Raw genomic sequence first — 25,835 nt, forward strand, 5'->3', positions numbered from 1 at the left:
GTTGTCTTACATTGACTCTATTGTGTTATTTTTGTATTTGCTATGAATGTCCGCAAGATAATGAATCTCAGGGTGGTATATGGTGTAAAATGATAATAAATTTACTTTGAACTTTGAAGACCATCCATGGTCTTACTTAGTGACAGAGAAACAGAATTAAACAGAAGACGTTTTGCCACTTCTGACTGCTGTTGGCACGTTCTACTTTTGATTTCTATCACCTGCAGTGCTTTAATTTCACAAATCCTGATGACCGACATCTGCTGTGATTTAGCATTTTCTTATATTCCAAGTTATGTGCAGAACCAAACATTTTTTTTTAATTATCAAGGCTTCTGGAGGAAGGGGCAGAGAAGAGGTTCAGGTAGGGGGTTTGGACAGGAAGAATCCAGCCCAGAAGCAAACTTTTAATCAAATTTTCGACTGGAGTCAGGGACGGCAGTGACACAGGTCTGCAAACGGTGGCTCAGCATGGTAGCTTATTGTAACACTTTACAGCTCCAGCAATCTCCAAGCAATTCCCGCTGCTGTCTGTAAGGAGTTTGTACGTTCTCCCCGTGGTCACTTGGGCTTCCTCTAGGTGCTCTGGTTTTCTCCCACATTCCAGTGACTTATGGGTAAGGTTTAGTAAGTTGCAGGCATGCTATATTGGCACCAGAAGTGTGACAACAGTTGTGGGCTGTCCCCAGCAGAATTCTTGAATTATTTTAGTTATTGACTCAAATGATGCATTCACCTGTATGTTTCGATGTTTTGATGTACATGTGACAAATAGAGCTAATCTTCTCTCTGAGTTGTTATGCAATAGGCTCATTCTGTCTGCACTAGTTCTTTGTAGAACAATCCTAAAAGGCCCAGCTGCTTGTCTTTTTACCTTAATAATCAACAAATCATTCTCCCTCGAATGCTCATCCATTTTCCCTCTGAAAGGTCTAACTAATTCTTTCTACCATACCTTAAAGGAAAGTGGCCCAGATCATAGCCATTCCCCAATTTTTCCTTGTGGCTTCCTTGCATCTTGTGAAAATTAGTCATACAGCATGCAAGCAGGCCACTCAGCCCACTGAGACCATGTCAGCCATCAAACACCTTGTTACGATCATCCCATTTTATTTTCCTCACCTTCCCATCAAGTCCCCTTCCTACCCCCATTGCAGATTCCTCTACTCACTTGCACTCTTTACTTCCTCCTTTATATTAGGCTGTTGGTTCCCTGGCATTTCTGGAAATCTTTCATATAATAACAGAACAACATTTCTTCTTTTATGTCTGTCGGAAATTTAATCCCATTCATCCAACTCTTGTTCCTTTAATGCTCAGTTCTAAATTAGATCTGTCATCATAGACTTGTATAGAACATAGAACACAGAACATAGAATAGTACAGCACAGTACAGGCCCTTTGGCCCACAATGTTGTACCGACCCTCAAACCCTGCCTCCCATATAAGCCCCCACCTTAAATTCCTCCATATACCTGTCTAGTAGTCTCTTAAACTTCACTAGTGTATCTGCCTCCACCATTGACTCAGGTAGTGCATTCCACACACCAACCACTCTCTGAGTAAAAAACCTTCCTCTAATATCCCCCTTGAATTTCCCACCCCTTACCTTAAAGCCATGTCCTCTTGTATTGAGCAGTGGTGCCCTAGGGAAGAGGCGCTGGCTATCCACTTTATCTATTCCTCTTATTATCTTGTACACCTCTATCATGTCTCCTCTCATCCTCCTTCTCTCCAAAGAGTAAAGCCCTAGCTCCCTTAATCTCTGATTATACTTTCTAAACCAGGCAGCATCCTGGTAAATCTCCTCTGTACCCTTTCCAATGCTTCCACATCCTTCCTATAGTGAGGTGACCAGAACTGGACACAGTACTCCAAGTGTGGCCTAATCAGAGTTTTATAGAACTGCATCATTACATCGCGACTCTTAAACTCTATCCCTTGACTTATGAAAGCTAACACCCCATAAGCTTTCTTAACTACCCTATCCACCTGTGAGGCAACTTTCAGGGATCTGTGGACATGTACCCAGAGATCCCTCTGCTCCTCCACACTACCAAATATCCTGCCATTTACTTTGTACTCTGCCTTGGAGTTTGTCCTTCCAAAGTGTACCACCTCACACTTTTCCGGGTTGAACTCCATCTGCTACTTCTCAGCCCACTTCTGCATCCTGTGGATGCCTCTCTGCAATCTTTGACAATCCTCTACACTATCTACAACACCACCAACCTTTGTGTCGTCTGCAAACTTGCTAACCCACCCTCTACCCCCACATCCAGGTTGTTAATAAAAATCATGAAAAGTAGAGGTCCCAGATCAGATCCTTGTGGGACACCACTAGTCATAATCCTCCAATCTGAATGTACTCCCTCCACCACCACCCTCTGCCTTCTGCAGGCAAGCCAATTCTGAATCCACCTGGCCAAACTTCCCTGGATCCCATGCCTTCTAACTTTCTGAATAAGCCTACCATGTGGAACCTTGTCAAATGCCTTACTAAAATCCATATAGATCACATCCACTGCACTACCCTCAGCTATATGCCTGGTCACCTCCTCAAAGAACTCTATCAGGCTTGTATTCATTGACGACCTCGCTCACTTCCATAGCCTCCAGGCACATCTTCCCACCTTTATCTCTAATCGGTCCTACCTACACTCCTGTCATCCTTTTTTCTTCACATAATTGAAGAGTGCCTTGGGGTTTTCCTTTACCCTACTCTCCAAGGCCTTCTCATGCCCCATTCTTGCTCCTCTCAGCCCCTTCTTAAGCTCCTTTCTTGCTTCCCTATATTCCTCAATAGACCCATCTGATCCTTGCTTCCTAAACCTCATGTATGCTGCCTTCTTCCACCTGACTAGATTTTCCACCTCACTTGTCACCCATGGTTCTTTCACCCTACCATTCTTTATTTTCCTCACCGGGACAAATTTATCCCTAACATCCCGCAAGAGATCTCTAAACATTGACCACGTGTCCATAGTACATTTCCCTGCAAAAACATCATCCCAATTCACACCCGCAAGTTCTAGGCTTATAGCCTCATAATTTGCCTTTCCCCAATTAAAAATGTTCCTGTCCCCTCTGATTCTATCCTTTTCCATAATAATGCTAAAGGCCAGGGAGCAGTGGTCACTGTCCCCCAGATGCTCACCCACTGAGAGATCTGTGACCTGACCTGGTTCATAGTACTAGATCTAGTATGGCATTCCCCCGGTCGGCCTGTCCACATACTGTGACAGGAATCCGTCCTGGACACACTTAACAAACCCTGCCCCATCTAAATCCTTGGAACTAATCAGGTGCCAATCAATATTAGGGAAATTAAAGTCACCCATGATAACAACCCTGTTATTTTTGCACCTTTCCAATATCTGCCTCCCAATCTGCTCCTCTGTATCTCTGCTGCTACCAGGGGGCCTATAGAATACCCCCAATAGAGTAACTGCTCCCTTCCTGTTTCTGACTTCCACCCATATTGACTCAAAAGAGGATCCTGCTACATTACCCACCCTTTCTGTAGCTGTAATAGTATCCCTGACCAGTAATGCCACCCCTCCTCCCCTCATGTCATGTATGACATGACATTTGCTGCTTTATGGCAGCAGAGTAGTGCAAAAGCATAAATATTACTGTAACTTACAAAATAAATGTACTGTAATAAAATGATTAATGATGTAGTGTTCATGGATTCATGGACCATTCAGAAATCTGTTGGCAGGGGGCTAGAAGCTGTTCCTAAATCATTGAGTATGGGTCTTCAGCTTCCTGCACTTCCTCCATGATGGCATTAATGAGAAAGAGATCGTATCCTGGACAGTTAAGGTTTTTGGAGATGGATGCCACCTTCTTGAGGCATCATCCCTTGAAGAAACTATTCTCAATCATTACGCTTGCAGCTTTTCCTGGTAATTTTATGTGATCCTTCTTTGGATCCTTCTTGCATTTTTATTTGCTCCAGAATTGAATGTTTACCTGCTGCAGTTCCAGAGTTTGTTCATTGCCCATTCACAGTTATGCCTTTCACTGAAGCTCCCAGGCTATCAAACTCTTGCACCCAAGTCCTTTACTTGGATTCATGGCCCAGGATCTGGGTTGAAAAACTTCACATTCCATCCCAGTGAAAAACCACATTATGATCACTCTTCCCCGATGGACGCACTAAAGCACAATACTTAACTAAAAGAAAAATAGGAGATGTTAGGACGGGTCCTCAATCTGGGGTCTACTGACCCCTCGGTTAATGGTAGAGGTCCATGGCATCAAAAAGGTTTGGAACCCCTGTTTAGAGCAATTTAGTCAGTCAAGCAGTATCTGTGAAAAGAGAAATTGGCTAATGTTTTGTGCCTAGGACTCTTCCTCAGAACTGGGGGAAGAGTGAAGAGCAGGAAAGTGTAAAACAAAAGACTGTATAGAGATGGGTTGAGGTCATAGGTTATAATGGCATGAGTACTGGCCTTTGGGAAGCCACTTTATAGAACAGAAATGCAGTTGTAAAAACGAGATTAGGTCAGCACCTTATCAAAATCATGAAGCAAAATGGGGATCACTGAAGGTGAATAGTGTGAGAGAATTTGATGGAGATCCCATCAGATAGAAAAAGAGGCCTTCTTCCATGTAGGCAGAATTGGAATGGGTGTTGTACTGACTTCAACAATCATGGAAAACCAATAAAACTGCAGATGCTGCGATCTGAAGACAAAATGTAAAATAGTGGAAGAACTCAGGCAGTCAAACCCTTTCTTTGGAAAAGGAAACCTGCCCTTGCTTTGGTTTAGGGATGTTCCATCAGAACTGGCTGCAGCATCAGGAGGCGGTGTGGGTATGGTTAAAATTTTCAAAGCATAGTTGGGGGAGGGAGTGAGGTGTAAATTGAACAATGGAATGGAGACAAATTCACATTAACTCTGCACAATACTCAGGGTAGGGTAGCTTCTTCATCATTTGGTTTCACAATGTATTAGTCCAAAACAGAAATGTGTGCACATTCCTGCACAATTCATCCTGCACAGACTTGCTACTAGTTTATTCAAGTGTTCAAAATCATTCCTTAATCAATATGGCACCCTTGTTACACAAATCTCTAATTTCCGGTTTGAAACTGAGTCTGGCATCCTGCCTGCTGTTAGAAGGCCGTTAGCCAACTCCCAAAAATGCTTTTGACGACATCTTGTCAACTCCTTGGTGATATTTATCCCCCTCAGGCCGATTCTACGTGTCATCTTTTTCAGTCATTGTTATTCTTAAGAGTGTAAAGGAGAACAAAATAATTGTTACTCCAGATCCAATGTAGCATTAAAACACCATTAACATAAATAACACAATAAAATTATTAAAGCACAATACATATGCTGTAAAAATAGAAGAAATCTTATAAATCACAATGCACAAGTAACTGTTTGAGTGTGGCCTAAGATTAGATTGTAAACATAGACGGATTGTATGTAGATAAAGTGATGCTAGATGCAGGAGTATCTGTGCATGAGGTAACTGACAGTAAATGATAAAGTGATAAAGTGAATCTTGGCAAGAGGAACTGTTCTAGGTAGCAGCAGGGCACGTGTAAGCAGTAAGACAGTGACTGTGTCAGTGTAGGGATGAGGTATGGAGAGTAAGTGTAAAGTAGCGGTGCATGGGGAGGGATTTTGGGCTGTGGAGAGGAGTGGCTGATGTGCATGTAATGTTGCTGGGTGGTGGTTAATGGATGGAGGGGTTGATTAACCGCTGGCTTGGGGGAATATGTAGGAATATTAAGTAGAAGCTGAGAATGATTCAGCACAAAGGTGCTCATTCAGTCCATTGTTGCCTGTGCCAGCTATTTGAAAGAGGCGCTCAATGTGTCTCACTCTCTCCACACTTTCCTCATTATTTTTGCAAATGTATATTGATACAGAAATTTGCCCAAATTCCACTTAAATGCTTCAGTTACTGTTGCTTCTTTTCATTCTTTCCTCAATTCCCCACTGGCTGAATTGCAAGTTAATACAAATGTAACCAGTGACTTGTTATGAATTATTTTGTGATTGAGTCACACCTAATTATACATCATAACTTGCGGAATGCAACAGAGTATGGGAAGCAATGACTTGCCTTTGGTGTATACTTGGTAGTTCGTTCGTTATGTGCCATGTCGTATGACGATCATGTTCTGTCAATGACCATGATTGTTCTTGGCAAATTTTCCAACAGATGTGGTTTGTCATTGACTTCTTCTGGGCAGCATCTTTACAGAACGGATGACCCCATCTATTATCAGTACTCTTTAACGGTTGTCTGCCTGGCATCAGTGGTCACATAACCAGGACGTGTGATATGAACCAGCTGCTCATACAACCGTCTGCCACCTGCTCCCATAGCTTCATGTGACCCTGATCAGGGGGCTAGGCTGGTATTACGTCTTGGCCAAGGGTGATCTGCATGTTAGTGGAGGGAAGGGGCACCTTAAATCTCTTTTCGTAGACCCTGCCACCCTGCCACCCAGTACTCTGCAGTAGGACCTTAAATTCTGAGCAGCCAGATCTAAATATGCTTCATCGTATGTGTGATGTATTTGTAATAAAGTGGGTGAATTAACTAGCACAAAGGGATGGAAGTAGACATGATATAATCACCGCTACGGAGAGACCAGAGCTGAACACAATACTCTAGAATGTGGTCTAACCAGGTTTTTTATAGATTTTCAACTGTACCTCATGGCTCTTGAACTCATTCCCCTGACTAATGAAGGCCAAAACACCACATACCTTCTAAACTACCTTATCAATTTGCACATCAGCTTTGAGAGGTCTACAGACTTGAACGCCGAGGTCCCTCTGTTCCTTCACACCGTTGAGAATCCTGCTATTATCCTTGTACTCTACCTTCAAGTTTGACTGTGCAATGTGTACTACTTCGCTGTTTTCCAGATTGAATTCATCGGCCACTTCTCAGCCCAGCTTCACATCCTGTCAATGCCCCATTGTTAATTTTCATTGACAGAAGCAAATGATTAAAAATTGGGTTACAGCTCCAAACTTAAGTGCAAGCAGGAAGCTGGAAATCTGTCAGGATTTGATGTAAATTTAATTATACTGCTGTTGGTATTGGCTTAATTGTAAAACAGTTGTCCAGTGAGACACAGAAGGATTCATTTAACTATTGATTTTACATGCTGTTTGACTTAGTATATTTTTGCCTAGACAAAAGAAGTAAAAGGGCTTTTAAATCTTTTACATTTCTAAAGAGAGTGGGTCCCTTGAGAGGAGACCTAATAAGTGGAGTCATTAACCTTGTGTCAGTCTGTGATACTCTCATCTCTGTGTAGAGTTTTAGTTCCTTTCCAGGACCGAGACACATCATTCGGACTGGTGTTTGTCCTACCTTCAGCCAAGGTGTTTTCCGGATGACACTTCAGCGATGCCCCGCAGGTTCTCTCAGGTGGACATCAGAGATCCCATAGTACCCTAGGCATGACTTCTTTGTTGAATCTGGTCTGTTGCAGCAGTCACTGCAAAATGCAGTGGGACAGACTGCGATGCCTTAATGAGTGTCTGTCCTTTCTTTCTTTCCTGCCCTGTTAATGGGTGCATTAGAGGCCTGTCAGGTGGTGAAGCCTAAGCTGTGGTAAGTCCTCAGGTGATGCAGTGCAGGGGACCACCCCAGACCAGAGAGACCTTTTCTCTGGAAAGCAGTTTGCAGCAAAACTTATCATTGATTTTAGCAAAAATAAACTAGTAAACTTAGTGCAACTAATTAAAAACTATGCACTTTTAAGAAAATGGAAACAAAAGAAGCATATTAAGCTACATAGAAATAATTAAAATCATTAAGATAAAATAACCCAATGATCAATAATCTGAACAGTAATTCAGCAGAACTGTCCAACAGTGACAAGGGCAAGGTGATAAAGGCAATTGTACATCACTTTTATGGGCCGCATGCCAAGAGTCAGCTTTTTGTTAGGAAGGGTGGGTGGAATCCAGGGTGGAATAGAGAGGAACTGTTGAAGGAATGAGTGAGGGACTCTGTAACACGAGAGATCCAAAGGAACACACACAAAATGCGAGAAACTCAGCAGGTCAGGTAGCATCTATGGAAAAGAGTAAGCAGTCGACGTTTCGAACCGAGACCTTTCATCAGTCCTGAATCTCCAGTAAATGCTGGTAATTTAATCCTTATGAAGGGTCTCGGCCCAAAACCTTGACTCTTTATTCTTTTCCATAGATGCTGCCTGGCATGCTGAGTTCCTCCAGCATCTTGTTTGTGTGTGTTGTTGAGGGACTCTGTAACCTTTGCTTATGACGGTATGGATATAGTGGTGGTGGTGTTATGTTATGTGTGAATATAAGCTCGAAACACACCGCAGAAGCTAAACAATTTAAATTCTTAGATAAATAAATGTGGAATAGATCAATTAGTGGACGTGTGAAAATTTTTGTAGAAATATGCTGCTGCTCTTCTCTGTCAGGATCTTATACAGTATATAAAAAGGAAATGCTGTTGAACCTTTATATTTTGACTCTAAACCATAGCTTATCTATCTCACTAATGAACAGATAAGACGAACAGTTCTAAGCATTAGGAAATACAACACAAGAAATTCTGCAGATACTAGAAATCTTGAACAACACACGAAAAATGCTGAAGGATCTCAGCAAATCAGGCAGTATCTATGATGGAGAATAAAGGGTTGACATTTTGGACCAAAATCTTTCATTAGATGTATATACCCCTCTAAGGGAAATAAATATCAAAATTTAAAATAAATACTGTGCTCAGTTCTGGTTGCCTCACTACACGAAGGAAGAGCAAGCCATAGAAAGGGTGCAGAGGAGATTTACAAGGATGTTGCCTGGAATGGGGAGCATGCCTTATGAAAACAGGTTGAGTGAACTTGGCCTTTTCTCCTTGGAGTGACGGAGGATGAGAGGTGACCTGATAGAGGTGTATAAGATGATGAGAGGCATTGATCGTGTGGATAGTCAGAGGCTTTTTCCCAGGGCTGAAATGGTTGCCACAAGAGGACACAGGTTTAAGGTGCTGGGGTGTAGGTACAGAGGAGATGTTAGGGGTAAGTTTTTTACGCAGAGAGTGGTGAGTGCGTGGAATGGGCTGCCGGCAACGGTGGTGGAGGCGGATACGATAGGGTCTTTTGAGAGACTTTTGGATAGGTTCATGAAGCTTAGAAAAATAGAGAGCTATAGGTAAGCCTAATAATTTCTAAGGTAGGGACATTTTCGGCATAACTTTGTGGGCCGAAGGGCCTGTATTGTGCTGTAGGTTTTCTATGTTTTCAATGTATCTATTCCTGTAACCCAAGGGATATGGGAACCTATATTTCTACTAATTTCTCAACGGTTACTTCTTCACTAAGTTCCATTTTCTCTCTAGGTTCCCCACTTTCTGTGGAATTATTATTACTCTGAAGATGCTTACATGTCAAGTTCAAATTCAAGTTGATTACTATTCAGCTGTATAAATGTATACTGCCAAACAAAATAATATTCTTCCGGACCAAGGGGACAACACAGTATATATCACTCACAATAGATTAAATAATATTACAATAACTAAATTAGTAAATAAAATATATTCCAAAATATTGACATTTAGGGTATTTATTTATTGTTTCCACATTCCCAATTATGATTTTCCAGCTTCCAACATCACCTTTTAGGTCCCTCTCTGAAGTTAGTAATTGCGTTATTATTGTCACATGTACTGAGGTACAGTGAAAAACTTTCAAAGGTTCAAAGGTCCAATGTTGAAATGCTTTTTCTTTGCATACATCCACAAAAACAGAGGAGTGCCCCAAAGAATGAGCGGCGGTTAAATGTTAGAACCCCAAAGTCTGCCCCCCCAGCTCCCCTCCCTCCCATGCATAAGCAGCAGTAAGCAACAATCCCCTCTCCCCCCACTGGCAAAAAAAGCATCGGCACCCGCCACCAAGCACTTAAGCGTGAGCAAAGACACAGACTTACAGTTACCCCAGAGACTTCGGGTTTCACCCGGTATTCGGCATGCCGCAGGTTCTTTCTCTCCCTAATAAGGGAGGAAAAGGTGTCTCGATTTTCCCAGTGAGCGGGAGACGTAACAAACAACTCACTGGTTTACAATGTTAAAAGTCCATTACGTCGCTTTTTTACGACCTCTGTCCCCAAAGATAAGTCTCTGGGCACACAGCTGCAGATATTCTGACTCCCCCGATGACACACGGTTCTCCTGTTGTGACACCAACCCTTGATCCGCCTGTCTCCAAAGCCCTGAGATCCTAGCCTTCCAAATCCGAGCTGGTCTCTTAGGCCAAACCCTTGGCATGCTGAACAACGGCCGGTTGTGAAACTCCGAGAGCAGGTCCCACTCCTGCAAAGAACTAAATTCAGCATGTAACTCCTGGTCAGGGTTTTCAAAAGAACCCTGAAAGGGAAAAATAGAGATATTAAAGATGGAAATAGAGCTGTCTCTGAAGATGCAAGCAAAGGAATCTCTGTTTAGCGCCATCATTACTCTGCTTCGCCTCCAGGGGTAGGAGATTTCTTGTGAATACCTTCCAGACAGATCACTTCACAGCATCAGTGCATCAAGGGAAAACAATTATAGAGAGCAGAATATAGTGGTACAATTACAGAGAAAGTGCTGTGCAGGCAGGCAGACAGAAAGGTACAAAGCCATGATGAAGTAGATTGTACAAGAGACCCATTCCATAATCTTATAACGGTGGGATAGAAATTCATCAAAGTGCAGACATTTGGTGCAGGTATTGTTGTAATGCTCCCTACAAGCACAATTTTCCTTCAGTAGCAGTATGTCACCTCAGTGCCATCATCCCTATCTCTACTCATTGGTTTAGTTAATTAAATATTATATATTTAATCTCTTGGCATATAGAAAGGTATTACTGATTGTTCGGCCTGACATTGTGGGCATACTATATTGGCACTGGAATGAATGGTGACATTTGCAGGCTGCCCTGAGCACACCCTTAGGTGTGTTGGTTGTTAATGCAAAATGACACATTTCTCTGTATGTTTTGATGTACATGTGTTACATAAACTTAATCCTGAATCTTATTTGGCTTAAATTGAATTTAGAAAGATTAAATACTTTTCTATAAATATATACCCTCATTGTGTTTCAATGGCCCATACTAATTTATTTTCTCTTGCATCATTTATGGACTAGTGCTTGTCCTCTCTTCTCCCTCAGCCTGTGTTAAACTGGGATTCAATTGTCATATTCAACTGGGCTGACAATCCCATACTACAATTCAAATGAAGGCATGTGTCTGACTCATTGTTCAAATGTTCAAAGTTCTAAGTAAATTTATTATCAAAGTACATATGAGTCACTATATCCAACCTTATGATTCATTTTCCTGTGCTCGTTCACAGTAACTGCAAAGAAACTAAATATAATAGTAATAACTAAGAAATAAATATCAAGAACATTAGAAAAGTCCTTGAAAATGGGTCCATAGGTTGTGGGAACAATTCAGGGTTGGAGTGAGTGAAGTTACTCCACTGGTTCAAGAGCCTGATGTTCATGGGTTCTTGATGTTCTTGAACCTGGTGGTGTGGGTCGTCAGACTCCAGTTCCTCCTTCCGGATGGCAGCAGTAAGAATTGAGCATGACCTGGATGGTGGGGGTCCTTGATGATTAATGATGTTTTCCTGTGACAGTGCTCCGGGTAGACGTACTCAATGGTGGGGAGGGGTTGGGAAGAAAGCTAAGAAACAGGATCTCAAGGGTAGTAATCTTGGGATTGCTGCCTGTGCCACACAACAGTGAGGATAGGAATAGAATGAAATGGCAGATAAATATGTGGTTGAAGAATTGAAGCAGAGGACAGCGATTCCGTTTTCTGGATCATTGGGACCTCTTCTGGGGCAGGTGTGACCTGTACAAAAGGGACAGATTAAACTTGACTCCAAGGGGAACTAATATTCTTGTGGGCAATTTTCCAAGAGCTGTTGGTAGTGGTTTAAACTAATGTAGTAGGGGCATGGGAACCAGTATGATAAAGGTGAGGATGAGCCAGCTGGTTTACGAGTAGATGATGGATGTAAAATGAATGTATGGAAGGACAAGCCAATGATTGGGTACAAGTGCAGATAGAGCAGAGTTAAGTTGTACCACAAAGGCAAAATTCAAAAGGGCGAAGAATGCAGGACTGAAAGTGCTGTACTTAAGTACACACAGCATTCAGAATAAGATGGATGAACACGAGGCGCAACCAGAAATTGGTCAGTATGACTTGGTGGCCATCATTGAGTTATGGCCAAAGGAATGCCATAGTTGGGAGCTTAACATTGTATCATTTCTTAATAGAAACATAGAAAATAGGTGCAGGAGTCGGCCATTCGGCCCTTCGAGCCTGCACCGCCATTCAGTATGATCATGGCTGATCATCCAACTCAGAACCCCGTACCTGCCTTCCCTCCATACCCCCGATACCTTTAGCCACAAGGGCATTATCTAACTCCCTCTTAAATATAGCCAATGAACTCGCCTCAACTGTTTCCTGTGGCAGAGAATTCCACAGATTCACCACTCTCTGTGTGAAGAAGTTTTTCCTAATCTCGGTCCTAAAAGGTTTCCCCTTTATCCTCAAACAGTGACCCCTCATTCTGGACTTCCCCAACATCGGGAACAATCTTCCTGCATCTAGCCTGTCCAATCCCTTTAGGATTTTATAAATTTCAATAAGATCCCCCCTCAATCTTCTAAATTCTAATGAGTATAAGCCTAGCCGATCCAGTCTTTCATCATATGAAAGTCCTGCCATCCCAGGAATGAATCTGGTGAACCTTCTTTGTACTCCTTCTATGGCAAGGATGTCATTCCTCAGATTAGGGGACCAAAACTGCACACAGTACTTTAGGTGTGGTCTCACCAAAGCCTTGTACAACTGCAGTAGTACCTCCCTGCTCCTGTACTCGAATCCTCTTGCTATGAATGCCAGCATACCATTCGCCTTTTTCACCGCCTCCTGTATCTGCATGCCCACTTTCAATGACTGGTGTACAATGACACCCAGGTCTCGTTGCACCTCCCCTTTTCCTAATCGGCCACCATTCAGATAATAACAGGAATTCTGCAGATGCTGGAAATTCAAGCAACACACATCAAAGTTGCTGGTGAACGCAGCAGGCCAGGCAGCATCTATAGGAAGAGGCGCAGTCGACGTTTCAGGCCGAGACCCTTCGTCAGGACTAACTGAAGTAACAGCAACTTTGATGTGTGTTGCTTCAGATAATAATCTGTTTTCCTGTTCTTGCCACCAAAATGGATAACCTCACATTTATTCACATTAAATTGCATCTGCCATGAATTTGCCCACTCACCTAACCTATCCAAGTCACCCTGCATCCTCTTAGCATCCTCCTCACAGCTAACACTGCCGCCCAGCTTCATGTCATCAGCAAGCTTGAGAGATGCTGCATTTAATTCCCTCGTCTAAGTCATTAATATATATTGTAAACAACTGGGGTCCCAGTACTGAGCCTTGCGGTACCCCACTAGTCACCGCCTGCCATTCTGAAAAGGTTCCATTTATTCCCACTCTTTGCTTCCTGTCTGCCAACCAATTCTCTATCCACATCAATACCTTACCCCAATACCGTGTGCTTTAAGTTTGCACACTAATCTCCTGTGTGCGACCTTGTCAAAAGCCTTTTGAAAATCCAAATATACCACATCCACTGGTTCTCCCCTATCCACTCTACTAGTTACATCCTCAAAAAATTCTATGAGATTCGTCAGACATGATTTTCCTCTCACAAATCCATGCTGACTTCGTCTGATGATTTCTCCGCTTTCCAAATGTGCTGTTATCACATCTTTGATAACTGACTCTAGCATTTTTCCCACCAGCGATGTCAGGCTTACCGGTCTATAATTCCCCGGTTTCTCTCTCCCTCCTTTTTTAAAAAGTGGGGTTACATTAGCCACCTTCCAATCCTCAGGAACTAATCCAGAATCTAACGAGTTTTGAAAAATTATCACTAATGCATCCACTATTTCTTGGGCTACTTCCTTAAGCACTCTAGGATGCAGACCATCTGGCCCTGGGGATTTATCTGCCTTCAATCCCTTCAATTTACCTAACACCACTTCCCTACTAACATGTATTTCCCTCAGTTCCTCCATCTCACTAATTTGCATGTTTCTTTTTTGGAATTGAAGGAGATGAGTTATACAGCTCTCGTTACATGCACGTGCAGTTCAACTCTTTGAGTGATTATGCAGAAAGTTTGAAAATAACTCATCTCATTCTACCTTACGCCACAAACTTATCAATCACTCTTGATGAGTTATTAACTTCAAACTTTCTGCATAATCACTCACAGAGTTGAACTGCACGTGCGTGTAACGAGAGCTGTATAACTCATCTCCTTCTGCCTTAGGCCACGAACTTATCAATCACCTCTTGTGGAGCAGGGTACTAAATTTTTTTTTCAGTTATATGAAGACATTTGTTCTAATTGTGTTCTGTCTTGGAAAGATGTGCTTATTTATGTTTCAGTTGTGAATGCTGATTGTATGATGCTATGTGCCTAAGATGCAGTGGTAGGTGAGTTTCTCGTTGCACTGCCTGTGTACATGTACTAGTGCAGATGACAATAAACACAATTTCGACTTCAACTCTGATAATATCTCTCCAAAGTCCCTTGCAGCTGACAATGATAAGCGGATGACATGAAGTGTTTCTATCCCAACTCATTCGTGACCTCTTGAAACATGCTTGATACCCAGATTTATGATGAAAAATTCAACAATACCTCATCCGCAACTTTATATGTGATCTTTCAGTGATGAAGCTGCTACAACTTTAGTGAACAACTCATGAATATCTGCTGTTAGCTGGAGCACCAAGAGGCAATATCGAGCTAAGTTGGAAGCCCAAGCTAACCAGAGGGGTGCCAGTAGACTATGGCAGGGTATAAATGAGATCACTGGCGCAAAAAAAAGGCTGGGAATATCAATAACTGTGGCGCTTCTCTTACTGACAAACTTAACGTATTCTATGCAAGATTCCAACAGAAGAGGAGTGTCCCGCTCCCTCCGGATGAACCGGACCTGGTGGCATCGAGATTCATCGTCACCGAGGAGGACATTAGAAGGGCCTTCCTGAAGATAAATCTAAGGAAGGCAATGGGCCCAGATGGCGTCCCAGGACGGGTTCTCCGGGCCTGTGCAAGCGAGCTAGCTGGAGTGTTTGCTGACATCTTCAACTACTCCTTGCTTCAGTCTAAGATCCCCTCGTGTTTTAAGAAGGCAATCATAATCCCAGTGCCGAAGAAGAGCAAGGTGGCATGCCTGAATGACTATCGACCTGTAGCTCTGACATCAATTGCTATGAAGTGCTTCGAGAGATTGGTTATGGCACACATCAACGACAGCCTACCGGTCAACCTCGACGCTTTGCAATTCGACTACTGGAGCAACAGGTCAGTGACAGATACCATCTCTCTGGCCCTACATTCCTCCTTAGAACACCTGGAGACTAAAGGCGCATACGTAAGGCTCCTTTTCATTGACTACAGCTCTGTCTTTAATACCATCATTCCAAATAAACTGATTCCTAAGCTCCGGAATCTAGGCTTAAGTACTCAGATCTACAGCTGGATCTTCAACTCCCTCACATACAGGACCCAGGCTGCAAAATTAGGGGACAAGCTCTCCTCTACACTCTGAGCACCAGTGCCCCACAAGGCTGTGTACTCAGCCCCCTGCTGTACTCACTGTGCACCCATAATTATGTAGGCAAGTTTCCAGCAAACTCAATATATAAGATGCTGATGACACAACAATTGCAGGTCGTATCTCGGGTAATGATGAGTTTGAGTACAGAGAGGAAATTAAGAACCTGGTGGCATAGTGCGAAGACAATAATCTATCCCTCAACATCTACAAGACGAAGGAATTGGTTGTTGACTTCAGAAGGAGTAGCAGACCGCACAACCAAATTTACATCGGTGGTGCGCAAGTAGAACAGATCAAAAGCTTTAAGTTCCTCGGGGTCAATATCACAAATGACCTGACTTGGTCCAACCAAGCAGAGTTCACTGCCAAGAAGGCCCACCAACGCCTTTACTTTCTGAGAAAACTAAAGAAATTTGGCCTGTCCCCTAAAACCCTCACTAATTTTTATAGATGCACTGTAGAAAGCATTCTTCTAGGGTGCAACACAACCTGCTATGGAAGTTGTCCTGTCCAAGATCAAAAGAAACTGCAGAAGATTGTGAACACAGCACAGCACATCACACAAACCGATCTTCCGTCCTTGGACTCACTTTACACCGCACGATGTCGGAGCTGTACTGCCAGGATAATCAAGGCCACAACCCACCCAGCCAACACACTTTTTGTCCCTCTTACCTCCGGGAGAAGGCTCAGGAGCTTGAAGACTCATACGGCCAGATTTGGGAACAGCTTCTTTCCAACTGTGATAAGACTGCTGAAAGGATCCTGACCCGGATCTGGGCCGTACCCTCCAAATATCTGGACCTGTGTCTTGGTTTTTTTGCACTACCTGCATTCTTGGGTTGTTTTAGAACATAAGGACATTTTTTTCCAGTTGTTTCAGACCCTTCATCAGGACTGTAAAGGAAGGGGGCAAAAGGAGGGGGTGGAGTACAAACTAGCAAGTCATATTTGAGACCAGGTGAGCAGGATGAAGTGGGTGGGTGGGTGGGTGGGGGAGGGGTAATGATGTGAGAAGCTGGGGGTGATAGGTGGAAAGGGTAAAGGGCAGAAGAAGAAGGAATCTGAGAGGAGAGGACAGTAACCATGGGAGAAAGGGAAGGAGAAGGGGAACCAGAGGGAAGTAAAGGGCAGGGGGAGAGATCAGATATACAAGTAATTGGACAGCCAAGGGCTGTTTAAAGATAGTCAGCATGACTTTGTGCATGGTAGATCGTGTTTAACAAATCTTGTAGAGTTTTTTGAGGAGGTTACCAAGAAAGTAGATGAAGGAAAGGCTGTGGATGTTGTCTACATGGACTTTAGTAAGGCCTTTGACAAGAGTCCCACATGGGAGGTTAGTTCAGAAGGTTCAGACACTAGGTATCCTTGGAGGGGTTGTAAACTGGATTCGAAATTGGCTGTGTGGGAGAAGACAGAGAGTGGTAGTGGATGATTGCTTCTCAGACTGGAGGCCTGTGATTAGTGGTGTGCCTCAAGAATCTGTGCTGGGACCATTGTTGTTTGGTGTCTATATTAATGATCTAGATAATAATGTGGTAAATTGGATCAGCAAGTTTGCTGATGACACTAAGATTGGAGGTGTTGTGGACAGCAAGAAAGGCTTTCAAGGCTTGCAGAGGGATCTGGACCAACTGGAAAAATGAGCCAGAAAATGGCAGATGGAAATTAATGCAGACAAGTGTGAGGTGTTGCATTTTGGAAGAATGCACTAACAGTGATTCATCCAGTGACCACAACAGCAGAGGAGAATAGATTCCATTCCCAGTACTATAGTCATCAAATGACTTGGAGGGGTATTTTCTTTACGCCTACCAACACCCATGACTGTGTCACCACAGTGTCCTTAATGGTAATAACATTCATCCGCTCCTCAACAGACAGATATTGCTGGATGGTGTGGCTCGAAGGACTGGAAGGGCCTACATTTGGAAGGGCTGCATTTCAATGTATACAGATTTTTTAAGGCTTCAGATGGTATGGCCTCTGATCTCAGCATCACTAAGGCGGTCTAGGATATTCTGGAGAGACAAACGCAAGTGAGGCCGCTGTAGAGTAACTGTGGCAAGTTCTCCAAGATGCTTGGAACAACCTACGAGCTGACTTTCTTATAGAACTGCATGGCAGTGTACCTAAGAGAACTGATGCTACTTTAAAGGCAAAGGGCAGTCACTCAAAAATTGTTTTGAGTTAGTTTTTTACTGTTTACTGCTCTTTATCTTTTTTTATATTTAGAAACTTTTCATTTCATTATTTTTGAAAGCAGCTTCACTTTATAGTATCTTTTACTTACGCCTGTAAATTTTACACAGTACTGTATATAAAGAATAAGTAGTGCAAAAATAGTGAGGTAGTGTCCATGGGTTGGATTCATTATCTGTTCAGAAATCAGATGACTGAGGGAGGAAGTTGCTCCTGAATCACTGAGTGTGTGCCTTCAGGCTCCTGTACCTCCTTCCTGATGGTAATAATGAGAAGTCCTGGGTATTGCGGGTCCTTAATAATGTATGCTGCCTTTTTGAGACATCACATTTTGAAGATGCCATAGATGGTAGGGAGGCTAGTACCCATGATCTTTCGTCAAGGCAGAATAACGGCTTGATTTAACGTTCCAGATTCTTGTCACTCTTCATGACTTGTGAGAGCAAGGATGGCACAGAACCCTGAAAACAAAGGTGTCCTGTGAAATTTCATCTTCATTTACTAAAGAAGTATCAGTGTCATTACCTTTACAAACTGCATAACCTCTGACTTCTCTGGAAGTTTGAAACTAAGTTCTGTTCACAATACTTTCTTGAATTAATTCATATAGTAAATGACCTTCTACATCAGGGGCTCCAAACTATTTTTATGCCATGGACCAATATCATTAAGCAAGAGGGTCCATGGACCCCAGTTGAGAACCCCTGTTCTGCACAAAAAACAAGGAAAAGCATAGTTTCCTATTCAGTCATGACAACAGTGGCTAACATGGGGTGGTGAATCTGTGGAATTCATTGCCACAGAGGGCTGTGGAGGCCAAGTCATTGGGTACATTTAAGGTGGAGGTTGATAGATTCTTGATTCATAAGGGCATTAAAAGGGGAGAAGGCAGGAAAATGGGTTTGAGAGTGATAATAAATCAGCCGTGGTTGAATGGTGCAGCAGATTTGATCGGCCAAATGATCTAATTTTGCTCCTGTGTCTTATTTATTTTATTTAGAGATACAGTGCGGAATAGGACTTTCCAGACCATCAAGTCACACCGTCCAGCAGCCCACTGATTTAACCCCAGCCTAACTACAGGACAATTTACAATGACCAAATAACCTACCAACCAATATGTCTTTGGACTGTGTGAGGAAACTGGGGCACCTGGAGTAAACCCACATGAATATGGGAAGATGTACAAACTTTCTTACAGAGGACACCGGAATTGAACTCCAAACTCCGAGCTATAATAGCATTGTGCTAACCACTATGCTACCGTGCTGTACCTTTGGCCTTGTTATGGGGAGAAGGCAGGAGAATGGAGTTGAAAGGCTTAATAAAGCAGCTATGATGGAATCGCAGAGCAAACTCGATGGGCCGAACGACCTGATTTTGCTCCTATGTTTTATGTCTTAGGGTCTTATACTGTAATAGTGAAAAAATGTGCAGTGATTTGAGGAGTAGGTAGGAGGTTATAATGGACTGCTGGTAGGTGGAGCTGGTGTGGGTTGGCAGGGTAAGTGGTTTTCTATTTGCTCTCATGGTTCCATGATTGTATGATGATTTATCCAGAAGAGTGGTGGGCAATATGAAGTCAGCATAGGATTGGATTTTATCGTCAGAAGCACACTGGTAATATCTACGATGGACCTTAGTACAAATACATGTCTATCTGCAGTGAGGTTCTGTTAACATAAATCCCAGGATGTTTTGGCACGACCTTCTGTATCAAATAGGGAATTATGCTGGGTGACTCAAACTGAACTTGTCTGGAAATGCTAAAAGTTAGTTGGTATTCCCCCAGATTTTCCTGGAAATGCTGGAGGAAGTTATTTTTTATAATGCTGAATGTTTATGAGGCATTGCAAAACAAAGACTTCTGCAATTATTGGAAAATTAAAAGAAAATGAAAGATATTTAAACATTCTAAACCAGCAAAACATTTAAGGATATTGCCAATTTTTTTTTAATTTAAAGTACACTACGGTAAAGTATTTTAGAAGAGATTTAAAGATTAGCCTTGCTTTCCACATGTACATTGATATGTACAGAGTAAAGTGTCCTTTGCGTCAAATCAAATCAATGAGGATTATGCTGGGGGCAGCCTGCAAGTGTCGCCATGCTTCTGGCACCAACATAACGTGCCCACAACTCGCTAACGCTCACCCAGATGTCTTTGGAATGTGAGAGGAGCCAGAGCCCCTGGGTGAAACCCACACAGTCACAGGGAGAATGGACAAACTCCTTATAAACTGTGGCAGGAACTGAACCCTTTACAGTTGGTACTGTAAAGCATTGCACTAACTGCTGTGGTACCGTGTCACCCAAAACAATAAAGCAAAATCCACATTGAACAAAAATTGCTGGAAGTGCTCGAGTTCAGCTGTGCAGAGAGAAACACTTAACACTTGAACTTGTCAGCCTTTCATCTGGATTTAGAGTGACGATTTCAAAGCAGTATGATTTTCTGATGAAGGTTTATCAGCCTACATAGAAAATAGAACATAGAACATAGAATAGTACAGCACAGTACAGGCCCTTCGGCCCACAATGTTGTGCCGACCCTCAAACCCTGCCTCCCATATAAGCCCCCACCTTAAATTCCTCCATATACCTGTCTAGTAGTCTCTTAAACTTCACTAGTGTATCTACCTCCACCACTGACTCAGGCAGTGCATTCCACGCACCAACCATTCTCTGAGTAAAAATTCTTCCTCTAATATCCCCCTTGAACTTCCCACCCCTTACCTTAAAGCCATGTCCTCTTGTATTGAGCAGTGGTGCCCTGGGGAAGAGGCACCGGCTATCCACTCTATCTATTTCTCTTATTATCTTGTACACCTCTATCATGTCTCCTCTCATCCTCCTTCTCTCCAAAGAGTAAAGCACTAGCTCTCTTAATCTCTGATCATAATGCATACTCTCTAAACCAGGCAGCATCCTGGTAAATCTCCTCTGTACTCTTTCCAATGCTTCCACATCCTTCCTATAGTGAGGTGACCAGAACTGGTCACCTGTTAGCTCTGTTTCCCACTCCATTGATGCTTCCTGACCTACTGACTACTTCCAGCACTTTATCTAATATTAACCCAAGTACCCTGCAGTGTAATTCTCAGAACCAGAATTGGATTTATTATCATTGACTTAATGATGTGGTTTGTTTGCCACCAGGTTCAAGAACAGTTACCTCCCTTCGACTATTCAGTTCTTGCATCTGCCAGCAGAACCCTAAACACTATCTTGGTATTGCAACAGTATGACCACTTTGCACCACAATGGACGTTGTGTTCTTCCTTGTGTAATTTTGTATACTTTTTTCAATGTGTGTTTTTCTTGCGAATGTTGTGGGTCAGATGCTATTTGGTCATGAGGCTGCTCCAAGTGCTTCACTGTACCTGTGAAAACATGTACTTGTGCATTTGAGAACTCAGTGTTGATCTTGACATTCATGAGATTCTTTTTACTGCCTGTGTGGGCATCATGTGTGGAGGTATACAATGTCCAGCTGCACTCCTCTGCCGTCTCAGCTTATTTACAGATTGTGCATGGCAATGTATGATTCGAAGGTACTATTTGCTGAATTCCAGGATGTGTACAAGTTTGCTTAGAAATCTTGATTTCACAGCAACCACAAATAAGCTCCAAGGCAAATTTTGCTTACTGACAGGCTCCTCTCACCTGGCAATTTTATCAATACAAAATCAGGATTTCATCCTCTGCAACCCAATAAATTCTGTATTGCCTCCAAAGTCAACTATTATTTAAGTAAATGACCACACTATGGCATTGATGCAGAATTACTGTATGTAGCATACTGTAAGATTTTACTGCTAATGTCACGGCTTCTCTGTAATGTTCCACTGCTGAGGAAATGGTTTCTCCGTAGCAGCAATGCTTGGGTTATGACTAGAGATAACGGGGCATGTTAGCCAATGAGCGGGATGTTGTTCTTTCTTGTGTGTCTGGGAACTAGGAATTTGTGATTCTTTTGCCGGGGAGAGATGAGGAGAAAAGACGCGAATGGAGAGTTGGTAGACCTCGGATGGAGTGGACTTAGAGCGAGGGTCCGAAGGTCAGCAACGATCGGAGGAGGTCGATGATGAATGAACGGCCTTATCAGTGAGCTTCAGCATTGCACATTAGACCGTTTCATGAGAATGCGCCCTTTTTCTTCTTTTGTTTTCTTTACGAACCATATCGTCAAATTAAGAATTATAAAGTTCAATCGTTTAATCACATATTGTGTACTGTTTGTTATTTTGTGGTACTAATTTGTTACAGAGGACACATTGCACAGCATCCACCCAAACGAGATTTCTTAAGTTTGGACGGGCCGGGGGCTATTATCCCCTATATTAAGCCGCTAGCCGAAGCGAGAGATACATGTATATATGTTGGATCCTTTATTTTCTCAGTAGCAATGGTTGTAAAAAAATACTACTTCTACTTACAACGATGCTTAGTGAGGCACAGAGAGATCTGTATTTACTGACAAATACCTTTATTGTTCAAACTAACAAGCACGTGAATGCATACACTAAATTCCTTGTGTGCACACTCGCTAATATCCCTGACTCTCCTGGATAGTCAAAGAATAGCGAAGGTATTACCTGGGCAAAGGAGTTTACGCTGGCCAGACGTTCCTCGTTGTCCCGATTCACTCGCAATGTGTTTCACACAGGGTTGCTTACACTTGTATCTGCGATGGTTATTCTTCGAAGTTACTGCTACCAGCACACACAAACCATCCACTTTTATATCCATTCCTTATCAATTCAAATATCGCATTCCAGTGTCATTGGCCACAGGTCATGTGTCTGTCCTTTAACACCTTGTTATTGGCTCTGCTCCAAGCCAGCATCCATTTATTGCCCTCTTCCCATCAGGTGACAGTCGATAATTTATGGCTGTTTGTTCTCAATCAGCAATGAGCTCGAATCACTTCAGGCAGGCGTCAACCCCAACATTCACAAACCTGTATGTTATAGACCAAAGAACATCTCACAAGTAACTTCTTATTTGGAAATGATCTCCAGTCCAGCAGATTACCTGAAGTATCACTATGTCTTCTTTAAAACATTGATCAGGCCCAGCATGTCAAGCTCACAAAATGGAGAATAGAGTGTCTTCACAAAATGGCAACCTCCATCCCCAAGCATGCGACAAGAACAAAGACTGCTTCCACTGTCCTTGATTCATTTGAATTCACTGATTTATAGATTGTCATTCTTTCTGGCCAACATCTCCCTCCTCTTGATCCAAAGATATCTATCTTAGGATCACTATCTTAATCTATTCTGTTGACCATCCATTGGATTGCCGTGGATCCCCCGCAGGTGTGCTGCACTTACATCATAACATTTACTTACTAAATTCATACAATTTTTATACTGGCCATCGTTTTTTCAGTATTACAAAATCAGCACTCTCTACCTTTTGCATAATTTCAGCCTTCCATCTTCTAAGTTGATGTACATTAAATAATACAATCATCAATGTACAAAAAATTAATATTACAGCAGCCTGTGAGATTATCCACAACCATGGATGTATTTGAACATTTGATCCTCAATTCCAAAATTTATCCCAAAAGTCCGAGTCACTCAATATTTCATTTGCCTTCTCAGCATGTGTCTTAATAACTTTTGGATGTTCAGCCCACTGATGAATTATCTCCTTTGCCTCCTCCACCACTCGTGTCCAGTCTGCAGTCAAATGAGGAATCGGTGACAACTCAGTTACAACATAGTCCCACAAATATCGATCTGTATCAGTTCATTGGATTGCAAGACTTTCCTCCATCACCTTCTCCACTGCTGGTTGAGGCAAAGTTTGTCCTCCAATAGTCAAATTTAAAGTCATATCCCCAAATGCAACATTGTGACTTTCCAAAGGACACTCTTTCCATCCTTTGGTATAACTCATGGCTGATGTTGCTATATAATATGTTCATCCCACAAGTGCATACTACAGAAAAGAATCATTATTCACAGGCAAAATAGACAAAGAACAATTCTCATAAGTATTGAAACCACAATCCACAAGTTTTTGACTTGTCATCTCTTCTGGACAAGTTCAGTAGTTTCCCCCTTGATGATATTTCGATAAATCTATCCCTTTTCCAATACCATTCATAACAATAGCATGTTTTGGAGGGTTGCTTAAGGATATCCAAGTATCCTCATGCTATCTACCTACATGTGAATCCTTTTCAAGGAGTAAGTTAAATTATTTCCATAATGGGGAATGTGAAATACTGCACCCACATGAAACTTCCCTTTACCATCATCGCAAGTACCCAGTACTCTATTGGTTAGTGTAAGATTTCTAATATGACATGAGGGAACCTCTTCTACAACCCATTCTATCAATTGCTCATCTGATATCCAATTTGATACTTCATGTGCATCAAGTTGTAATAAATTCATACCAACCATGGCGAGCAACCAACTAGTATATATAGCACAGATCCCTGCTTTATGTCTTCCTTTAGATAGGAGGTCTATGCAGTCAATTATCAAATTCGTTGTATCCTGAAGTGGTTTCAGAAATTTAAGTGAATCCTGTGTTACCTGTGATGCACTCTGACCAATTTCACTAGTTTGCATCTGATCCTGATAATTTTCCCCAGTAATGTCCTGTGTTTTTAGCTGAAGAGACTGTATTGATTGAAACAAATAAGATTATTAAGGGATTGGACATGCTAGAGGCAGGAAACATGTTCCCGATGTTGGGGGAGTCCAGAACCAGAGGCCACAGTTTAAGAATAAGGGATAGACCATTTAGAATGGAGTTGAGGAAAAACTTTTTCACACAGAGGGTTGTGGATCTGTGGAATGCTCTGCCTCAGAAGGCAGTGGAGGCCAATTCTCTGGATTCTTTCAAGAAAGAGTTAGGTAGAGCTCTTAAAGATAGCGGAGTGAAGGGATATGGGGAGACTCTTACTCTTAATAATTTCTCCTTTGGCCTCCGTCTAGCGGAATTAGTCCTTACTCTTAATAATTTCTCCTTTGGCTCCTCCCACTTCCTCCAAACTAAAGGTGTAGCTATGGGCACCTGTACGGGTTCCAGCTATGCCTGTCTTTTTGTTGGCTTTGTGGAACAATCTATGTTCCAAACCTATTCTGGTATCTGTCTCCCACTTTTCCTTCGCTACATCGATGACTGCATTGGCGCTGCTTCCTGCACGCATGCTGAGCTTGTTGACTTCATTAACTTTGCCTCCAACTTTCACCCTGCCCTCAAGTTTACCTGGTCCATTTCTGACACCTCCGTCCCCTTTCTAGATGTTTCTGTCTCTATCTCTATCTCTGGAGACAGCTTATCTACTGATGTCTACTATAAGCCTACTGACTCTCACAGCTATCTGGACTATTCCTGTTTTCACCCTGTCTCTTGCAAAAATGCCATCCCCTTCTCGCAATTCCTCCGTCTCCGCCGCATCTGCTCTCAGGATGAGGCTTTTCATTCCAGGACGAAGGAGATGTCCTCCTTTTTTAAAGAAAGGGGCTTCCCTTCCTCCACCATCAACTCTGCTCTCAAACGCATCTCCCCCATTTCACGCACATCTGCTCTCACTCCATCCTCCCGTCACCCCACTAGGAATAGGGTTCCCCTGGTCCTCACCTACCACCCCACCAGCCTCTGGGTCCAACATATTATTCTCCGTAACTTCTGCCACCTCCAACGGGATCCCACCACTAAGCACATCTTTCCCTCAGCCCCCCTCTGCTTTCCGCAGGGATCGCTCCCTACGTAACTCCGTTGTCCACTTGTTCCCCCACCGCCCAACCCTCCCCACTGATCTCCCTCCTGGCACTTATCCTTGTAAGCGGAACAAGTACTACACATGCCCTTACACTTCCTCCCTTACCACCATTCAGGGCCCCAGACCGTCCTTCCAGGTGAGGCGACACTTTACCTGTGAGTCAGCTGGGGTGATATACTGCGTCCGGTGT

General features: G+C 42.7%; 1 protein-coding gene across 7 annotated transcripts in view; it reads left to right on the forward strand.

The window, feature by feature from the left end:
• The window catches only part of LOC134359578 (interleukin-15 receptor subunit alpha-like), a 165,658-nt gene that overhangs the window by 36,247 nt on the left and 103,576 nt on the right, over window positions 1-25,835 (forward strand). The window contains exon 2 of one of the 7 annotated variants that reach the window (XM_063073071.1): window positions 18,890-21,996. The exons of the other annotated variants lie outside the window; for them this stretch is intronic. Within the exon in view, the coding sequence (XP_062929141.1) occupies window positions 21,981-21,996 (16 nt within the window). The 5' untranslated portion in view covers window positions 18,890-21,980. The remainder of the gene's footprint in view (window positions 1-18,889; window positions 21,997-25,835) is intronic. 7 annotated transcript variants of the gene reach the window in all.

The sequence above is a fragment of the Mobula hypostoma genome, chromosome 20 (genome assembly GCF_963921235.1).
Source record: "Mobula hypostoma chromosome 20, sMobHyp1.1, whole genome shotgun sequence".
NCBI classification, from domain to species: domain Eukaryota; kingdom Metazoa; phylum Chordata; class Chondrichthyes; order Myliobatiformes; family Myliobatidae; genus Mobula; species Mobula hypostoma.